The 22,744-nt window shown below is 37.5% G+C and overlaps 1 protein-coding gene and 1 long non-coding RNA gene across 3 annotated transcripts in view; one reads left to right on the top strand and one right to left on the bottom strand.

Annotated features, from left to right (window-relative positions):
- Positions 1 to 21,432, bottom strand: part of Mapmodulin (acidic leucine-rich nuclear phosphoprotein 32 mapmodulin) — a 44,197-nt gene extending 22,765 nt beyond the window's left edge. The window contains exon 1 of one of the 2 annotated variants that reach the window (XM_081748778.1): positions 21,232 to 21,432. In XM_081748778.1, coding sequence (XP_081604904.1) covers positions 21,232 to 21,279 — 48 coding nt within the window. In that variant the 5' untranslated portion in view covers positions 21,280 to 21,432. The remainder of the gene's footprint in view (positions 1 to 21,231) is intronic. The other variant, XM_081748777.1, reaches the window with a different exon arrangement.
- The window catches only part of LOC145678530 (uncharacterized), a 229,566-nt gene continuing 226,714 nt past the window's right edge, over positions 19,893 to 22,744 (top strand). Inside the window, exon 1 of the long non-coding RNA XR_014130403.1 lies at positions 19,893 to 19,927. This is a non-coding gene — a long non-coding RNA (uncharacterized LOC145678530). The remainder of the gene's footprint in view (positions 19,928 to 22,744) is intronic.

Below are 22,744 nucleotides of genomic sequence, written 5' to 3'. Positions count from 1 at the left end.
AGTGGAGAACACAAGAAAATAATTACCCTATAATTATACTTAAAACCTGCATATCCACTCTTCGAAGTTCAACAGCATCATTAGCTCAACTAAAGCTTCAATAAATTAGATAAACTCAAAGTGACGCACTATCCAAATTGCCAATTATACAATTAGTCAAGAATGAGAAAGGTTCCTAACATTTTAGAATTACCTCGCGGAACCGGTAATCTACCTTGAACATAACGAAGGCTGTATTTAATGACATACATTTATTTATTTAAATGTTTAATAAATAAACCAACATGTTTCACTTTCGAAAAATCCCGAAAGCCATGTGTGATACATTAATGAATTTAAGTAGTCTTTGCTTGTACGGTTGGGTTCACACTGAAGTTCTGGTGTTGACTTTCCAACCTTTCCCTCAATTTGTATAACAATCTTGTCTGACCTGCGACACCGCGAACACTTGTTTATGTTTAGTTTTAGTAAACATTTTTTTAACCGGTCTTCACAATCCTCATAGCCGTTTAGCGCTCTCGTTTTTTTAAATACAGTATAAGTTTGCTTTCTTACTGCAAACACGTAAGTCAAACTTGCTGTATTTGGAATACGATACAACCCTAGTACCAAACAATTATACACTAACGATATTTAACATCTCAGCATTCTGAATGCACTCAAACAAGTGAACTATGATCTAGCCTTCTGTATTTACAATTTTTTTTTTTTTTCCTGTAGCATTTGAAGTTTTAATTTGTTCTTTCGACAGGAAGATTACTCCTTCAAAGCTACTTTTGACACTCCTTAAGCCTTCCTACTTGTGCCTCTACTCGTATTTATCCTCTTCATTATATTTTGAATATAGATTCCTCGAAGTGTTCTCTTCATATATTGTATGGAGCTATAAAAAAAAAAAAAAAATTAAAAAATGGCATTTCTGCAAGGTATAGGAATTTCCTTAACTTTTCGCATATTTTGAAGCATTTCTCTGATTCCCCTGTATCATTTTGACTTCCCTTACTTTCAAGGTCAGTGTGAACCATGGATAAATAAGACTCCTAATTAGGAAATAACATTTTTCAAGTTTTAGTTTTTCTCTTCAAAAACTTCAATATAAGAATCGGGATTTAATGTACAAAATAATACCAAAATAAACTTTTCCGAAAAAAAAAAGTCCAGAAATAAGTAACCGTACGTTGGGAAGAAAAAAAAAAAACTGGATTTTTGAGAAGCTAGCCACCCTAAAATGTTACTCTATTATCTTTCGACTTAAGATTTTCGAACTAAATCCAAGATGGCCGCGATGATAATCACATCTCCTTTACGCAGCACTACTATTATCCATATCACAATTTGACCTCAATCCCTCGAACAATTCCGTTTTCGATTAAATCATTGACAATGCAGCTAATTATACTGGGTTTTCGGATGCCTGGGAGCCTATTTTTATTAGGATTTGGGGCCAGTTAACTATAAAATCAGAACAACGAAAGAGAAATTTAAGTCTTCTGGCGAAACTCCTATTTTCCGACTCCATGTTTCAAACTCAAATTTCTCTTGATTCGCAAAATATTGATAAAACTGTCTCCCTTATTAACTATCATTTTGCTGGTATTTGGCAAAAATGTGACGCGGGTAAGTTCATCATCACCGAGTAATACAGTTTTTCCTCCAACTCTACTTCAGCAGGCGCTCGTAAACAAAATTTAAGAATAACTTTCTCAAACTCTTATTTCCAAAACACAAAGTTAAAGAAAAATTTTACACTGGTTACTAACTTTATGAAATGACCTCTAAATTCTGAATAATATTCACAGCATATTATTGAGAATTCTCACTAATCCAATTATGTATTAAACCTACAATTTATTCCTCAACCGGGAGTCTCCCGTAGGAAATCTTTAGATACGAAGATCACTCTAGTAAGAATTTGGACTATCCCCCCCCCCCCCCCATTTTCTTTCAATCCTGCTACTAATAATGTATTCTAGCACGGGGAGGGATTCACTTTCGGCAACCTAAACCAGAAAGCAACGTTATTTATATATATTCAGCATTCACGTATAAAAATATATTTACTGTAACAAAACTGATCAAATTGTCACATTTCGTCTTACATGGAAAAAATTATACAATAATTGATACGAGGAAACATGAAAAGATCCTGCAATAACTTCAAAACATTAGCTAGTTGACCCCGACCGTGCATTCCTCCACTGTAAATATCTTCTATAGAAGTATGAAATATTTCAGTATAATATCCCACGGTTATGCTCTTTAGGCTAAAGGTGACGAATGATCAATTAAAAGTGAATGATCATGAAAATTTGTGCTCCTCCACCGGGAAACTGGCCCGGCATCACATGCACTGAAGGTACACGCGCTAGTTACTTAATCACCTGGGAGAGCATTTCTATGTATTCTTACGCCATTAGAGAAAAAGTAGAACGATTGGCAAAGTCTAGGCAGTGTTATTACGTTTACCTTCACATGCAATTAGCAAAGGAGATTCTTGATACGTACACATAATCCGATGTATAACACCTTTGTTCCAAGCACTATTCTTTAAATTACCTACAGTCTACCAAATCACAAAAGCTACCTCACTTTCTTGACCACTTTCATATTTATTGCTTCTTGGTCATCTCAACCATAGGTTGGTGGGCAACATGGAAATTTCAAAACCTACTTCTCCCTTGGGAGAGTTCTTTTCTACTTTGATAAGGTTTCTTCTTCGTAACTGTATCTAAATATTCTATCATTGATCTTCCTCTTCTGGTTTTCCTTCTGTCTTTCCCTCTATCAGCACGGTGATCCAATCGGAGTGCTGAATAAGATGGCCAAGCACGCTTTTTTCTTTTTCCTATTATCTTTATGATTTGTAGCTTCCTTTAGTACGTCTTTATTCCATTTCCTTTCGGTCCATAATATGTGAAGCACTGCGCCAACACCACATTTCAAATGCTTCCCAGCTTGGATACTTTAGCTTTCCTCAATGTCCACGTCTCTGATCCGTAAAGCGCAACGCCCCATACCAGGGTCTTAAATCATTTACGAACGTACAACGACATTTCTTTATGTTAGTAGTCCTCTTTTCCTATTGAATGCTTGTTTGGCCTGCGCCATTCTGGAACTTCAGTCTCTTTCACTTCTTCCGCCCGAGGATATTACATCTCTTTAATAGGGGAACGTCTTAACGTCTTCGACTTTCTCTCCATCTAACTATACCTTTGCTTCTTCCTGTCCTACTCTTGTGCACTTTATCACTTTTTTCTTATTTATCCTTATTTTGCATTTTCTTTTTTCAGTTGGTCGTTCAAGTTTGCTAGCTATACATAAATAATCACACCTAATACTTCCTGAAAGTCAACTCAAAAACCAACACTCGACAAAATACAAATACACAAAAGTAACAAATTATACTTATTCTTTTAACCTATTCGAGGCGAAGAATCGAAATAATGGCTCGAAAGCATTGGTAGTTTTGTAATATGTTGTATCTTGTTTGAATGAAAATGACAAAAAAATGTTTGTACCCCAGTTTGGTGGGGGGGGGGGGGAAATTAGCGTTTACGCATCGTTGGTGCTTCGTGTTATGTTTAGAAGTGTAAAACGTATAATTATTTCACATATCTCCAGGTAATGAAACATATCACATTTCTTCAAGTGTTAGATGCATTTATTTCACAATCACCATGACTGACTATATATCTTTAATAAATTGATATTAGGCCTACTTCTATAAAATTAGGTAAAATACACCACTTGTTTTCACTTTATTGTAATGCTAGTTTGTTTTGTTCCAAGTTAATTTCTATAGTACTCGAGCCCTGTAACAAACCTAAAATGTACAGAACAAATTGATGAGACTACAAGAAATCGCACATAATTACTTTTCATGAAATAAAGCAGTACAGAAGACGTCCGCGAATTTTCCTCTCATAAGAAGCACGAACGCTAAAATTAACATCAACTCCTAACGTTTGTGCTTCATTAGGTATGTGGTGCAAGTAAAAAAAAAAAAACCTTTGGGAGAACCAAGTTTACGCTACCCCTTCAAGTACTAAGGAAAAAAATAGTGCAATTCGTTATTACTTCTTAGTGCATCACCTCCTAACGTTAGTACTTCATTAGTGTAGGCTCTAGAGCCAAAACAATGGTAGGCGGTAAGTACAGTCTCCCCACTTCCAACATTAACGAAAAAACTAGTGCCAATCGTTAGTGCTTCTAGAAAATAAGTTTCGTTAGTGCTTCACTAGTAATGTACATGTCACGGAACTTCCATAAGAAATACATGAAATTTTCCATTGCAATAAATTGCCGCAAAATTCAAAACTACTAACGATTTCTTCAAGTGCGTCGTTAGTGCTTCTTAGTGCACCAACCCCTAACGCTAGTGCTTCACTGGTGTAGGTGCTACAAGTAAAAAAAGAGAAACTTTTGGGGGCCAAGTTGACGCTGCACCCATTGCAAGCACTAACGAACAATTAGTGTCACTTGTTATATGAAAGTGCAACCTATGAAACCTTTGACTATACAGTTCGGTATTGTTCCCTCCCCTCTGAACAGCTTGCCCCCTTTCACAGCGTTGTCGGACCTTGCTTTCACCGGCATAAACGAACACGACACATCTCAGAGGGCTTAATTGACACCCGTGAACGCACACGATGAATAGAGAAAGTGGAATCGGCTCTGAACCAGCCAGGGCCTCTCACTGTAGTGCAATGTTGCAACATAGGGATTAGCTGCAGGAGATAAGTTAGACCTTCCAGTAGTGTTTCCAGCTTTTACATTAAAAGAATGCAAAATCATAGTAGTAAGAAACAGTGATTTCTTGTCTTAATTTACAGCAGACTTAAGATCGTGTCTTCCCATTTCAATACGATAGTGTTTCCACTTTACAAGTAACACTTGCAATTTTAGATCTAATTCATAAACAGTGAAAAGTTTCCTGGTAGTTACATGGTTAGCACACGAGCAGCGTCGGAGATCGAGATTTAGTTCCCAGAGACCTCACACAATTCTGTATCTTACAATTAGCTGTAGACCTAAACCTAACATAGCTTCAGTGCCGCTATGGGATGTTAAACTGAAACAAGTATATTTAAAATAAAAGAATTATTACTGCAAAACACTAGTGCCGAAATCAATTACGCATTATTAGTACAAAATATTAATTTCAATATCTTCAGAATGTTGCATGGTTGGATTTCAGTTTAGTGTCCCTTGCACCCCCAAAGCTATATGATACGTAGTCCTACAGCTGAATATGCGATCCGAATCAGGTAAGTTCCACAGAGAATCGAACCCAGGTCGCCTGTGCTAAAAGGGCATTTCCTAGCCATGTACTCACAAGTGAACTAGGTTAAAAGATTAATAATAATGGTTACTTTTCCATTGCTAGCTTATATTGAAGATAGCTTATATGCTGTTTCTAAGCTATGATTTCAACTAAAGAACAAAAATTAAGTTAAAAAACGCTTAGATAACACTTAAATTTCATGATTGCAAGTAGTGCAATAAGTGCACAAAGAAATCTGCAATTGTTACTTCAGTAAGTTCTGAACTTCATCCACCCTTTTTCATCAAGGTCGTTCACTCATTTTTAGTTTAACATCCCACGTTTATGCTCCAAAGGTAAAAGACTGATGATAATGAACTAAATGGTGGAATGAAGAAAGTGGAACAACGAATGAAACGAGAAAATACCTACATAAGTTTGTCCAACAAAAAAAAACATTAGGCGCGAACAAGAAACTAATCGGGACCCAACCGCATATAAGCTGAAAGCTTTACTACTGAGCAACCGTGACACGTTCTTGAAGATCGTATATTATATATAATTACTAATTTCATACTACAGTGCCATAAATCTTGGTTAAATAGTTCATACTCTATTTTCTATTAGTTTTATCGAAACTCTTCTTTTTCCAATTCATCAATCATTGGAAAACTATTTCATAATATCAGAAACTGGGAAGAAAAGCTGATGATTGAATCACTGCTTCAGCGCAAGGACTTTTCTTCTGCTTGATAGGAACGGAGCGAGCGTGTTGGTTTATACGTTGGCCCGCCGTACAGTGCTTCTTAGTGCAACAACCCCTAACGTTAGTGTTTCATTAGTGTAGGCTCTCGAGACAAAACCATGATATAGGGTAAGTCCCAGAGCATGATAAATCTAAGTGCTTTATCCTTTCGTACCAGGTCATACCAAATTCTTAAGTCAACGCGAAAGGTCAACACTTATTAAATTCAAAACTAGGCAGCATCATAACGTTGTGCATTTCTACATAAATCAGGGTTTGACAAAACTGGTTTAAAAAAAAAAAATAATAAATAAAAGCCCAACCCACCTGGGCCCATGTGAGTTTTTTCGGGTATTTTCGGGTTTTTTCGAAATATTTCAATGTTTTGGAGTTAAAAGTGTTAAAATGTTATTTATATTTCAAGATTATCATTGTCATAACTTGTCAACTGTCACAACGATTTTCTATTCACTGCAGTTTTGAAAAAACGGCCGCCATTTTGAAATTTTACGTCGGATAGCTGCCAAAGTATATACAGCTAATTTAGAGTGTCTTGTGCTTCTACTCTGAACATGTCAACTTAAAAAGATCAAAATTGCACTTTGTGGCGTGGATATCCGCTATTTTGAAAAAAGAATGGCCGCCATTTTGAAATTTTACGTTGGTATGCCGCCAAAATCTATACAGGAAATTTAATGTGTCTCGTGCTTGTACCCTGAAAATTTAAACTTAAAAGACTGAAAGTGATACCCTGTAGTATGTGTGGTACAGGCAGACGAACAAACAAATGTAGATTGAATCATCCCAGGAGCCTCAGTGACGTTCGCCAAATATGAACACCAAATATATTAATTTAAAACAAAGACATATAATTCGTGTTTTATAAAATAAATGTTTCAAAATGTCTTATACGACATAAATATTTTCCAGTGTAAAATAGTTTTATCGCTGGAGTCATGGGCGGCGATTAGGAGGGACAGTTACTCCCCCCCCACACACACACACACACACAATTTTTGAAATTACCCATTAATGTATAGTTTCATTTGGAAATATAAAAATTTTGTATGTATTATTAGTTCATAGAATAAAAATGTCAAAATATTTGTCGTTCTATGAGTACGAATTGGTTGGCTTTCCGTGGAATTAAAGCTACAGGAATTGCGTTTGAACTGCCACTAAAAATAGCCCCAAAATTAACCTATTGGTGCGCCACAATTCCAGCGTACTTTCATTTCTTCCTGCAAGGGCTCGATATGTTAGTCAGCCGCTCTGGAAGTAATTGAGATAACATTTCGCAAGAAAAAAAGTCCTTCACAAGTTATTCTTTAATTGCACAAAAGTCGACAGTCCCTAAAATGTATTTTCTTCTTTCTAATAAGGAATATTTTGATTTGATATTTTTCAGTTTAACATCCTGTTCAGCAGCGAAGTTGTATGAGACGTAGACTTAATGATAACGTAGAGTCCGAACAGCGTGAGCTCCCCCGGGAACCGAGCCCGGGTCTCCCACGTCAAAGGCGCGTACGCTAACCGCTTAGCCACGAAGGAGCTCAGTAAGTAATATTAATTTTGCAGTGCAATATTCTAATTTAGGGATGTACATATACAGTTTTGTATATACAATTAAATTTAGTGAATTCAGCATAATTCTAGGTTTTAGGATTATTTTGTATAACTGAAATGTGGAGTGACGAAGTATTGCTGAGTTCTGACATTCCAAGAAAGTGAAAACTGTACTTAATGGCAGCGAACATGTTTCGGGAAGCTGCAAAAGTATTTCTTTAAATGTCGTAGCACATGCTTATAGTATTCACTGTCACTCAGAGTAATAACACATTTAATAGCATCCGTGGAATTAATAATATAAGTTGTTTATTAATTTCCAGTTTCAATATAACTTTTGCAAAACAAGCTTCATTATTCATTACTATGATTATTTGAATATTACCCTTTCTGTTTGTTTTGCAAATTTGTTATTACATAGGCTAGGATTTAGGTTTCTGGGCTTTCGGCATCTAAGGCAATTTAGCCCTTCACGTTTTGAGGGATGTCGTCCCTCGGCAAGCACACTATCCGGGGAAAGGGAAGGAACAAAGGATGGGGGAAGGAAGGAAGCGGCCTGGGACCTATATGTTAGGTACCTCCCCGGCATTTCCCTGATGTGAATGAGGAAAACCCAGGAAAACTTCATTCAGGGTGGCTCGCCTGAAAAAGCGTTTCCACTTTTTCGAGCGAGTGCCCTCACCGGGAATCGAACCCGGAAAAGCTCGGACCGCTGTTATTAAGTAGGCCCCTAATCTGATCACACAATTTTCCAGACAGATATTCATGACCAAGGACTCAAATCTCTTCTTACACCTTCGTTGTTTAAGAGTACAAAGGGCTAGTATCTACTTGCGTTGCTATTGTCAATTTGCTTAGTAAAATATGAGTTGAGTTGATTTTAGTTTAGCGTCCCTTTCAGCAGCGAGGCTATATGAGACGTGGACCTACTGATTAACGTGGAATCCGAACCACATGAGCTCCCGCCGGGAATCGAACCCGGGTCTCCCACGCCAAAGGCGCGTACGCTAACCGCTTAGCCACGGAGGAGCTCTTAGTAAAATATGAAACAAGATATATGATATAACAGAAAAAGGCAGTATTCTAATAGTTATACAACCTTTCGTCAAAGTGTTACAAGCAACCAGGAAAACTAACATTCTTATCAAATATTCAGATCATGTCTTGCCCCCCCCCCTCCAACACTCAAAGCCTAACCGCCGCCACTGGTTGGAGTTCACTTCCGATACTTTGTGAGTTCAATTACGGAAATTTCCCGAGCACTTGTTGCAAGACGGCTCTTTCCAGAAAATTAATTTAAAATAATTAACACAGACATAATTCATATTTTATAAAGTAAATGTTTCAAAATGTCTCAAATGAAATTCAGTATCTTCCGGCGTAAAATAAACAGCGTTATTGTTTGATTATTCAGTTGCGACGCTTTGTGCTTTGAATTGCGGGAATTTCCCGAGCACTTATTTCGCGACTTTTTTTTTTCTTTTCCTCTCTCGAAAATGCACCTTTTTCTTGTACATCGAAACTTCCACTAGTAAGGAAGTTCGAATTCAGCACTTGAAATATTAAGAGTTACGTAATTTTCGGAACTCCGAGCATTAAGCTTCTGAAATTTACAAGAATTTTTACGCTATTGCTGGCGTTCATTCTGCAGAATGATTATTTGAAGAGCAGCAACAAATAACTGAACTAAACTTGTTGGAAAACCAAATTTTACTGAAGAATACTTGTGTTACCATCAAAGGTAATAAAACAATAATACTAATAGTTTTACTAACGCACTACATATTTACTCGTAGTACCAGCACCTATGGCCTTGAACCCGATGAGGGATAAGGTCCCTCGGCGTCGCCGAGTCAGCGAGCACTTTTACGGAAAGTATTTTCTAAAATATATATATAAAAAAATGCGTATCTTACTTCAAACAGGCTATAAGCATAATCTATACATTAATTTGTTCTATAATTACCTCAAGATAAGGTTTTATTATTTTTTTTTTTTTTAAATTCATTCAGTGCATTCAGAAGTTTATAAAAGTCCTATGTTGTATACCTTAATGTGAAAGCATCTAATTTGCCCAGGAAAGTCAAATATCTGATAAAAATCACTTTCAATGTAATCACCTTAGTTGTACCAACAATATACTAACAAAAAGCTCAAAAACCCAGGTGGGTTTTTTCAGGTAGGTCCACTTGGGCAAACCCTGTAAATCATCCACTTGTAATTACCACCATCACGTTTATGATTGGTCTTTCTCGGTCATCTAATAGCCTCGTGACTAGCTTCCCTTCTCAACACAAATTTCCACATGGTTTTGAATTGCCTATTCGTCTCTAATTCTGATCACCGTAAATCAGTAAGGCTGATCAGTTCATGTCGAAGTTAGTTAAGAGTACTCTATCTACTGCAAAATCGTTAAGTATCTCTAGAATACCGTAATTACTCTCAAAAGAATCTAGAACAAAGAACAGTAACTGAGGAAGAGAATCTACAGCTGGCTCAAATGAAGGAATACGAATGAACGAATTAAGTTTCGTACGATGTAGGTATAGTGTAGCAGAAGAACAGCGACAATATAGATCACCAATAAAGCAAACGTAGTAGTAGTAATCTGGTACTCACAAATAAGAAAATCCCTGCTCAAGAATCAATCTCTTTAAATTTTGTGATTTAGCTGAATTACGGAAAGCTCTCAGGAAGAAAAATATACAGAACAAACCTACACTATTAGTGTCAATTCACGTGTAGAGACTTCTTTCTTTTGCGAAATGAAATGGTTTAACATTTCAGAACTAGAATAGTTGTAGAAGGCAGGGTTCACATCTGGGTGAGCCCGGCAATAAATACAATTCAAATCGGTTTTTCCTATTGGTTATATTTCTAAGACTACACTTCTTCATGGGAGAGGACATACCCATCTACATAAATGTTGGGACTAGTATTTTAACTGAATCTAGTTTCTTCCAAAAACCGAAAAATAAAATATTTACTTTCAGCTGTGAATAGTGATCAGTTGTCTTGAATTACATCTCACTTTTACTCTCAGTAAGGATAAACAACTAATTAGGGATGATCCTACAAACTAAACATTTTTCAAAAAGCAAGTTTTGTTATAATTTAAAAGTGAGGTTATCTACTTTCCTCTCAAAAAGAGATCCATAGGAAGGGAGGAACGAACCTCACGTGTCCAGTTTAGTAACTTTTACGTTATTGATGAAAGTGTCAGCAGCGAATACAAACCACATGACTGAAGTACAAAAATTCATAAGGCTTCAGTGCTTTCCTCAGTGTTCGCTATGAAGTCTGCTCTTGGCAATAGATGAACTTATATTTCCTTTCATTAATGCAGTGCAGCTGCCTGCATAACTTAATTGAAACACATACCTTATTCAATACTCAAACCTGTTTTTTTAAGCGATTGAACGAACTATTTTGCTACCCGAGTTCTATCCAAGTTGTCCAGTGGGCAGTGGACTACCAATATTTTCATAGATATAAGGTACAAGCAGATTTAACTGGGACAATCCCTTGGAACGAATAGGGAACGTTCTATCGTTTAACCTTAAGTTTTAAAGCCCTATGTTTCTTCACTGCGTGCTGCTTAGCCTACATTTCAATTGCTCTAGCAGGCAATTTTCGTCAGGGCAGATGGCTTAGAATTATTTTCCTATGAAGATCTTTACATAGCTCTTGCAACTAACAGGGTTTTTATTATTATTATTATACAAAAGATTATATAAGATAAATACCAGTATATTTACCTCACTAATTAAGAGCTCTTAATCTATTAATATATGAATATACTGAACTTGCTTTGTTTCTGTAGGAATCACTCGAATATTGGTATATTCTTGTACCAATATTATGTTCAAACAGTGAGTGCTTGAAATTACTAGATGTACAGTGTTACCATTTTTGTATAGCCAAACCAATTATTAAGTATTTTAACGTCCTAAAATTTGCTTTTATTAATGTAATTAGTGACACCCGAGTCCTTTCGAAATTCTTGCTGATCCGCATTTGATAGTCTGTTCGTTGTCCAAGTATATGCTTCAAATACGTTCCTCCCAATATTAGGAGGCCCGGTGTAAAACTTTTACATTTTGAATTGAACGCTTAGTGATTTGGAGATGTTCTAACCTAGATACAGCATTTTGTCACGAGATTCCTAGTCTTACCATTGAGTAGGATGGAAATTTGGAGTTATAGGGAAATAAGGCTCCCTCCCGCTGCTTTCAAGGATTCCAAAATTAAGAACCGTAAGACGTAACTTTAGAGAGTTTTACGCCTCCTATTAATATAGAAAGGGCATAGTCATTACAAAAGTTATTTCGTGAGGAATTTATTCCGAAGTTGGTCGTCCGCTTTCGCCACGTTTTTTTCGCTGTCATCTCCTTTCCACATTTTCTGCAATTTGTTGTTAGGTTCATTAATGCGTGCTCTTTACAAACTTAAAATATTTTGCTCGTTATCAACGTATTGCTTCACAAATGTTAAAACTGTTAGTTCACAGTCCTTGTATATCCGCCATGTTGATAAATGCTCGTTACTTTCCCACAATGCAACTGTTCGGTCACCTTGCGCCAAGTAGTTCCCCCCGCTCAACGTATAGTCCCATGTTTATAACCGCTTATATATTATCAAGCACACAAACGATCACATTAATCATATCTTCCTTGTAAATTTTCAGAATTTTGCTGGAAACGGACGTCCAACTTTGGAACTTAACCCTTTCGTGAACTACCAGACCATTTGTCCGTGTGATGCTACCTCATAGGGATGACTAGAAGATACATTACAACGAAACTGAAGAAATACATCAACATCACTAAACATTCAATTCAAAATGCGAATCTTTACAACTGGGCCGCCTCTTAATATTGTAAGGCATGTATTTGAAGTATATTAGTTATAAAAAAAAAACTATATAAACAAAATAAAATAAACATTAAACAAATACGGATATGGGGAAGAATCGAAGAGTGGGATGCTATTAACACTAATTACATTAACAAAAACTTTAGGACGTCAAAATACCTTATTATAATGTGTATGGCTATACGAAGTTAATAAAATTTACAATTTATGGGTCGTAATAGTTACTTTATTGACAATCGTGTTTGATTTGGCAACGCTAAAAATTTAAAGCACTCATTGGTTGATGGACATAATGAAGATTAGTAGAAGAATAAAGTATACCATCGAGTGACTCCTTAAAATATATAAGAGCTCCTAACTAGCAAAAAAGATAGTAGTAGCTACAAATCCGCACATGCGGCACGGCAAGAATCTCCACCTCATGCGGCAAAATATCACGTTATGGTGTGCCGTGTCGAAAGAATTTTCATTCTTTTTCCGCAAGACGATCAGCAGTAAACGAGTTATCTTCAGCTGGTTATTGCTACTTTGGCTGATAAAGACATGATACAGGACGTACAACCTTCTACATTGCTCAAGTGACCATGAAATAACGAATTTTTAGTGTAACATCCCAAGTTATGGATTTGGCAAAGGAGAGAATTCATGAAAGTGAATGACTTAAATTATGTATTGTACTCTTCCACCGAGAATCGAATCCAGGACCACATGCACCAAAGGCACACGTTCTAGACACTAGACCAGCGGAGAGGGCATGTGACTATGGAAGTATTTGGAATGTGTTACCAGGGCGCATTACTACCAACCAAATTACGGCCACCACGGTCTTCTAATATTACTCCGAACTTTTCTTATGGGGACATCTGAAGCCAAGAGCTTCCACAAGCTTTTCGCATACTTTCGAAGAACTGCAGGTCGATACACAACAAACTGAAGAGAACATTTTACATACGTGCAACGCTCCAGGACGTGTTGAGGAACACTAGCAGAAGGGTACACATGCACGAAGCAGTGAATATAGCGCTCATTTTCAATTTTTCTGCGGTACCTCCATGACTTGCGTGATACTTTGATAATCTATATTGAGAAGGTATTTGCTAATGGTAGCTGTAAGGTACACATATACTGGAAAAACCTCGGTTTGTATCCCAGAAGACTTTTCCTATTAGCGCAGTGCGAGAGAGAGCAACTATTTTTTTCTTTCTTTAAAAACCTTCTCGGATCCACTTAAATATTGTTACCGTTTATACATTAAGTACATTCTTCCTCTAAGTCTAGATCTCGCATGGTTGCTAATTGCTACAAAATAATTTCTGTAATGAAAAGGGAATGCAAGCTTTGGCACTTACAGTCGATTGCCAGAATAATGGAAACGCCTGGAAAAGTGCAACTTACCATTCAATATGTCGCTGGACAGCTCTGACACGTGGAATGAATTTGGAGGTCATGAATAAGTAGCAAGGGGAATATTACTGAATTCTGAATCACTCAGTTCCGTAACAGGATGGAGGCGGAAACCTGCGCCTGATTCATACTCCCTAAATGGGCACAGATGTTCGGGAACTGGGTGAATCAGGAGGGTGTTCAACTTCATCATAATATTCTTCAAATCAGCTGTGTGAATGAACTCCTTAACATCCTGGAAAATAAGTGACATTGCCTACTCCTAAAACTGTGACAGCTATAGGCAGTGACGTGACAGGTACGAATCCACACACGATTTATTGAGAACCAGGACATTGCTACCCACGATATAACAGAGCAGGCGCGACAGTTCACGTTCGGTCGGAGACACTGCGGATCATACGATTTTCAGCATCCGTCATACAAACATCTTGCTGTGTGTGAAATAAGGTACACGATAACTCATCTTACCATACCACACGATTCCAGTTATTAGCGCTCCATTTTACATGTTTGCGGCATTATCGGCGTAGTACTAAAGGTTATCAGCGATTACGCCCGTACAACCGATCCCGTATGTCATACAACTTACGGTTGATTGATTGTCGACAGACAGTGGAAGATGTAGGTTCTTCTGTCAGTTGCACTGCAGTCGTACGACGGCTTAGTGTAACTGCTTAAACGCCTGTTCGGACCCAGCCACTGAAAATTCTCTTCCAACCATCATCCCTCTTCGCCGATGCAGATTTGTAAGCTGTCATCACCTGGGACAAATCCAATACACATGTCACTTTCGTTACGCTCGCACTATGTAACCAAGTGCTAATAATTTGTTCCTTTGGAAAACCGAGATCGCCGTCATCGTCTGCTGAGCTCACTCACTGCACACTGCCGTTTTATTGCTTCTGGTGTGTCTCCATTATCCTGATAACCATTTTTATGTGATGATTTCAGCTCAAGTGGATATAGCAAATCTCATATTTGTGCCTCAACAATATATTGAAAACTATTGAGATGCCAATTCGAAAATAAGTCCACAGACGCCAGATATAGTAGTTTCCGTGACGCACAGCATCGCGCTGAATAGTGACGTAAGTCGAAGAGTGGAGTAAACAATTCTGGTGGACGCACCAGCACAAGTCAAACTTGGAGTTGATCCTCGTCCAGTAGTACCATTTTAATTTGAAAAAGCACTGTCAATTCCATTTAACTAAAAAACCACGAGAACAGAAAAACTGGGATGTGTTTAAAGGAAAGGTTTCGTTGAAACTTGCTCAAGTAAGCGGCCCAATGTTCAGAATCAACAATTTAAAGAAATTAAACATTCCGCTTATCGCCCCGCGATTGTGTCCTTTAGGATAAGGGGGACTCAGTAAAGCAAGTGCGTGATGGAAGAATTGATGGAATGAGAAAGTGGAAGGAAACTGTAGTACCTTTAGAAAACTCACAGACACGATGTCCATCAAACTTACCTAGTCGGGGAACGAACCAGGAGCCCCACGCACGAGGTAAGCGCCCTACCACTGAGCCACCGCCCCCCTCAAACTAATATAGCTCAACGACTACGGGTCAGTAGGTGGTACGAAGAATGAGCCAAAGCAGCGCACTATTCCAGTACAGACGGACACTTTAAAATCATGCAACTGACATGATCCCCCTACAGCATGGCATGCCATCCATTTTTGGTGCTGGGTGACTAGTTTACAGGCTCCCATCACACACCCCACATCAATCAGTACAAACACGGCGTTTTATATTTAGGTTCAATCTTCTATTCTCGAAACGTACAACGCACGCACCACCAATTCGTGGCTTTGATGCTGTCTTGTTAAAACAGTACCAACATTACCTCTGAAATCTGCGTAAAGCTCCATGGCCTTAAACTTAGGTTCTTTGCGGATGAAGACCAGAAGATTTCAGATTTCTGTGGCTGTTAACATGAACTAGTACGAAGCAATCTTTTCACACCTGGATTGATAAAAACTAATCTACCAATTAAGGCTACTCCAAAATCACAAGTCACAATCCGAGGAAGACCAGCCGTTGCTGAATAATAATAGTGTGAGTAAATGTTCTGATTCAATGAAGCACATCCTGAATAATGCACATGTCCTATGGCTACTTCCGGAAGATTTGCCTTCACCTGAACGCCTCTTCAGTACGCAACGCCAGGGGACAGTACAGATCATCTGCACTCTCACACAAGGATTGCCAATGTTGTCAACTGAGGCACAGCAACTGTGATGTCGCAACTGAACGTGTATGAGAGATGCAATGCTTTACATAGCACGCCAAATAAAATTTCCATGTTACTTCATAACAGACTATACGAATAGCAATATATGATATTGGAACCTAAGTGCTTTACCTTACTATTTCTCGAGGACAATAAGATGACAGTTAATTCAAAGGTACCGGCAAACTATTACTTTATACAGGGCAAAGCCATCAATAAATTAGTTTGCAGGACTAATACCAAGAATACATTCCGATATTTCTACACTTTGATATTACCTTTTCAATCACAAACATGAACACAATAACACAAAAGCGTATTTCAGACTATGCTTACAATTGCTATTACAATTAAACATTTATTGAATTGACATTTAGCATCCCTGCAGCATCGAGGCTAAGGGGGACGTAGATCAACAGTTCAGGATGTGATCTAAAGCGCCGAAAAAGAGTTCAAATTTCGAAGTACACCCACCGAGAAATAAACTCGGGACTCCGTGCACCGAAGGACCACGCACTAGCAACTAGCCCAGTTCCAAGGGCCGCTGTTTACTACCCTAAATAAGTCAGGATTTTGACTATTTGCTACTCTGTAGAAACCAGTAAACTGGGCATGAAATTAGTTTGAAAAAAGGTACGAAGATATTTTACAGACTAAGGGGTGGTACTCATACGTTGTATTAGCAGATTTTTAAGGAAATCCTACGTGAAATACATGTAATCATCTGGACACAAAGTTAAATGTAGTTTATTCTTATGCGATTGTACTACAAATGTACCTTGTGACCATCATTCACACACTACCAGTAATAATAGCACATGTCTGCAGGTATGTTACTTATGGCATATCCTATATGTTACTAATGTGTGTAGTCTTATAAAAACGTATGCACTATGTCAAATGGAACCAAAAAAGTAGTTTAGAAAGGAGATAGTAAAAAATTCCATTCATGAACAATTATTACTAGCAGCGCACCTCAGCTTTACATGTTCCAAATTTGGCATACGCCAACAAGACTGGACAGAAGACAAATGATTCTATTTCCACAAAGAAATGTGACTTACATTAGAAATTTGCCTCATCCTTAAACCTCTTAGTACATGGGATTTTTGAGGTAATTTCTGAACTTTCAATCAGCTATTTCATCAAGACTATTTATTCTAGGATCATAGTTCGACCATCAATTTATTCGGATTGAAGCAATGCCCCAACTGTGCCATTCAATTTTGTTATATGTGTATAATCGGTCAAGACATGTATGTGGCAAAATTCATATCAAAAGAGCAGTAAATAAGAATAAAACGAAAATAAAACTTTTGTCCATTTAGCAACATTTTGTTTCACTTATTCTAATTTTCGTATTTATAATTCTTTTCCTATGAAATTTACCACAAACATACATTTCCCGATTATACACATAGCATCAGTATTAAAAGTACCCTACAAAATCATTATCAAGTTATATTCTTACAAGAAGACAGTTATAGATATGGGACAATCATCTTGGATATGAGTGTACCTGAGACGGGAAATTCCCGCCCAAAGTGAGAAAGATTACTTTTTTAAAAAATAAATCAGCTTGTCACGAATTTCACGCCCCGATACATAACACAGACATGCGGATTGTACCAAAAAAAAAAAAAAGTTTGCTTTATTGTGACAAGGATGAGGTACAGAGAATGGTCCTAGGAGAAATAATCATGACGCTCTAGCCGATTTACCAATCTCCCCTTAACCATTCTTGGATAATATATTTTCCGTCAATATTTATCCAATCACCTTTAGTATCAAGACTACAAGGTGTGAGAAAAGTAATGACTGGTAACACTGCGGACGCTCTGGCAACGCTGTCTACCAACCTGTGCTAGACCGGTTTGTTTACCCCTCCACTTCCTCAGTCCGAGTCACAACTCCGTACAGGTAACATTATTTTTGACAATTTGACTAAAAATTTGTAATAGGGGAAAAAATCCAAAAATTTTAACATCTCTACTTATCCTAGGATCATGTTTAGTACCTCGTTTGGTTCGGTATGGCTCTAGGTTTCAAACGGTACGACTCGCATGTCTCATGCACCCGAGAAACTCTCAAAAAAGGGAATTTTTCCTGAAATATTCCAATTTTCCCCACTTTGGGCGGAATTTTCACGCAGCAGGTACATAACAGGGACACGTGAATGGTACAGTTGGAAACACTGCTTCGTTCCAGAAAAAGGGGTCGAACCTGATTTTAGGATAAATCGGGATGTATCACGAATTTGAATAAAAGTAACATTTACCTCTCCCCACTTTCTTTAGTAAAAGTTTGTGACGTCACAACCCCAGGCATCGCAGCACGTTTAACTAAAATGCTTACGAAACATGTTCTTTGAATGCAAAAAAAAAAAAAAAAAAAAAAAAATCTATAAGAAAAGCATTACTAGAGATTTAGGAAGCAAATTCCAAAGGTCTACACCACGGTGTATTTTATATATACACCATGTCCTGAAAGAATTCATTTGTATGCTAAGGGCAAGGTTCTAAGACACAGGTCCCCCTTCCTATTGAGTTGTGATAGACAGAAAACAACGTGCCCTGCGGGGCTCTAACCCGCCTTCATTCGCTAACGCTCGTTCGGCAATACTATATGAATTAAATATTAACTTTAATACAGAAAGGAATAAATCTAGCTACTAACTCATATGGGGGAGACCTGTGTTCTGGAACCTCCCCTATGCTAAGTACTTACGCATTATACAAAAATAAGTTGACTGAAAAAATAAAAAAGAACATACTTCGAAAATTAGCTCTTAATTTCTAACCCGCAAGTACTCGCGCCCTTTTTGTTTTATTACAAGAAAAATATATTTTTTAAATAATTAAGAATGTAGCGTAACTCTAAACATATTTTTAAAAGTATTTGCTGCAATCAGATTTTTTGAACTCGTTTTCAGATATTTTTTTAAGTTTTTTCTTCAGGATTTCTGACTAGCAACACAATGTTGACTGGTTAGACTTCGCGCGAGTGGGGCAGGAGTCCCGGTTCGATTCCCGGAGGGAGCCGGAAAGTTTAAAATACTAAAGTATAGGTATTTAAATTTCACCCTAAACCGTAGATTCACATCTAATATAACCCTGGTGCTGAAAAGGGACTACTCCAATTAATCAACTGATCAGTGTAACATCCTTGAAGTTACAAGAAAAATAAAAATAAAAAAAAAAGCTATTTTATATTATCATAGCCTATTTATTATTTGCTGTTACAGAAATCAACTCAGAGGATCAATATTATCGAGTTAATTCTCAAAATTATCCTTCAGAAATAGAAACATATCTTAGTATGATAAAATGTTAATACGTAGGTACGTCTACTTCTGTGAAAAATACAATAAATCATAGTTTCACCAACTATCACTCCGCGCGTCGGTGAATAACTATTATTACAGGGAAATTTTAAATAATGGAATAGTATCTTAATTCTTTACGGGTCAACTCGCGGTTTCTCAACTTCAGTAAAGCAGCCATAGTAAGACATTTAAATATGCCGCTATTTAGATAGTCGTACGAATAGGGTTAACAGCTACGCATATCCCTCATCATCATACATACAAAGCGTCTGAGATTTGTTCCTGAGCTTCAATATCACAATTTCTAAGTTGTTGCATCATATTTAGCAAAGAAACAATTAGGACGAGCAAACAAGTGGACTACTTTATTGATCAACTTACGGTTTCTCCTCCATGACCCCTATCCGCGCAAACCACGATTTACAAAGAGTGTGTGTGGGGTTTACGTGAGAGGCTAGGTTCCCTGTATCCAAGTCTGCCGGGTTGTGTGACCTTCAACCTGCACCCACTAGGGTAGGTATGCTCGCACATTTATCAAAGTAGTTCCGCGTGCTCAATAACCACTTTCTTCTCAAATAAACTTCCTACTACTATGGCAAAACTAGTTTCATTTGGACAGCGTTCACCGGGGTCAACATGCAGAGAGCAACATGGCGGACTTCCATCACGGAGAAGACAAGAGTGATGGCATGTTTTTCATCTTCTAACTCAATGTTTATAGTAAACTGTCTGATCGAATTAAATTTCCAAGATGTGCACTTGTTATAAACATGAACCGCACCCTAACATTTAGCAATGTTATGCACGTAAACATTCCGTTCCTCACTAACGAATACAGTAAATCATCATGTCGGTGCCCGCACCACGGCGTCTGCACATGGCAACGTGTGAAAGTTAACAGAAAGCGTTCACGCCCCCTACAGTAGCAGAATTTATGCTTACACTTTCCGAAACATTAAAATTAAGTTTACTTAATTGCTTTATGCCAATAGTCTGATAAGATAACGATGTTTCTAAAATACTGTTTTCAATATGGCGTCCATAATGTTATCAATCGTCAAAACTACGTGTTGACACCTGGAAAGTAAAGAAATAACAAACACAACCTTACAGAAATCTTTCTGCAGTTATACACTCTGTTTGCTGAAAACTCGCATTTTCTGACTACGTAAGCCACAAAATATGTCACTTCTCACGATGAATATAATCTTCCGACTTAGGGTACTTCATTGTTTACAATATTTTCACTTCGTTATCTTTAATAAGTCTTTGCACTTTCTCACGAAATAAACATTTCAATTCTAAACAAAAACGATACGCTTGCATACCAAACAATATACCAGAGCCTCTAAAGCACTATGTTGCGATTAGATTAATGTGTATATGGAAGTTTATAACCTATTTTCATCTAATACAAATTTCAAAATTTTAAATTCTACCACATATAAAATACAACTGCAAGGCTTTTACGTGAAACACGTGAAATATGCCCTTCGATAAATTTATTATCACGAACTTTTTTCCAATAATAAATGCGGTGTTCCTTTCAAGAAACACCATCTAAGAACCACTACGAAAAACATACGACAAACAATCTCACATTCACTTTCCAAATTTTATCGGCGAGCTTCTACTATAAATATCACACAAAACTGGAAATCACTTGAATTTAGAAAAATCATCGCACTGAATAGCCACATGTATTCCCGCTTATGAAGGACACACATAAACAAAAAGCAAACTTCGAATGTAAGCCATACATTTCACTACAATGTCGTGTGATCAAAAGTTAGAAGAGGCACTTTCATTATACATACCTGGTTAGGGTTTTTTCCCCGCTTCTCGAGCTCTATCCTTTTCTCCATGCCCCTGTTTATGATCCCTTCTCCGGCACGCGAGAACAAGCAACGTAGCTCCCTTGCTCTCTACAACTTTGCTTTCAAACCGGGAATGATGGGCAGCAGCCACAACGTATTCGCGGCGGGTCCAATCCTAGCTTAGAGGGGTCGCCACAATAACATAACACCAGAGGCGGGAAATAAAACACATATCTGGGACTACTTTCGAAGGAACCAATGAGAATATTTGTCTAAAGACATCACATGAATTTCACTGCCATCTGTTGAGCTAAGATGAAGTTATTGATCGGCTACAGTTTAGCTGTCTCCGTACAGGTAATGAGAGAATATACCTGAGGTGTTTTTGTATATGGACATCTTTTCTAAATACATGATGATACATGATTTTGGTACAAATAACCAGAAGTATAATTTAGAACAACGAAATAGAATTACTTGAAATTACTCTCAGGAGCTTGAAATACTTATTCACATATTGAGATCTTGCCGCCTGTCGTAAGATACCAATAGGACTCACGTTATTTATTAACTCGACATACGAGTTCATTAATTTACCATACAATTTATTAATATCGATTTTTATGTGAGTTGACGAGATATGCTTGGTTTAAAAAGGTTATGAGAAAGCTAAACCTATTTTTGCGTTGTAACTTTGTTTTTGGTATTTCCCATAACTTCATGACCGTAGTGCTCGATTCTCGTGCGCGTGGTCGCAGGTTCAACTCTCGCTGAGTGTAAAGGCTTGTATTCTAGGTTTAATTTCTGTCTTTCGTGTTTTATATGGACATAGGGCAAAAGTTATCGTAAATACGTTATTTTTATGTTAAGCTGGATTATGATGAAAAAATTGTGCACTATGGGAATTGAAAGTAGTTGCCTCAGAAATATATTCTATATGGTCGTCCGGTATCTTGTAGCAGCCTAACTTCAATATGCTAGTTCTTGCTAAACAAAGGATGGCTGACGCGATTGGTAGAGTATAGCACCGGGTTCGATTGCTTCACAAGCAATGTCCAACAGTGTATTAGCATACGCTGATACTGCATCTTAAATTACCAAGCAGTTAATGATGCTCTCTTTGTACCGTACGTGCAATATTAGGTTCGATCCCTGTGGAAGAACTAAGCTCCGAATATAAACCCAGTGAATGGTACAGATATTCTGCTGTAAATAGCAGCCCCCGTCTCATAACCTCGAAAGTAAGAAAATAAAATAAAATAAAAGTTGGAGCTTAGAGTCCTTCGGCATCGAGGCTATATGAAAGGTGTACCCAGTAATCATTTCAGGAGTTGAAATTTGAGTTGAGTTGATTTTCAGTTTAGCGTCCTTTTCAGCAGCGAGGCTATATGATACGTGGACGCACTGATTAAGGTGGAATCCGAATCACATGAGCTCCTGCCGGGAGTTGGAATTTCCATCAGGAGCAGTGGTACAACCAGGATTTTATTTCGGGAGGGGCCAAGACTACCAA

Source organism: Thermobia domestica, chromosome 2 (assembly GCF_964235325.1).
Source record: "Thermobia domestica chromosome 2, izTheDome1.hap1.1, whole genome shotgun sequence".
In the NCBI taxonomy this organism is placed as follows: Eukaryota; Metazoa; Arthropoda; class Insecta; order Zygentoma; family Lepismatidae; genus Thermobia; species Thermobia domestica.
Note: the sequence above shows the minus strand (reverse complement) of the source record. Positions and strands in the feature narration are given on the sequence as shown.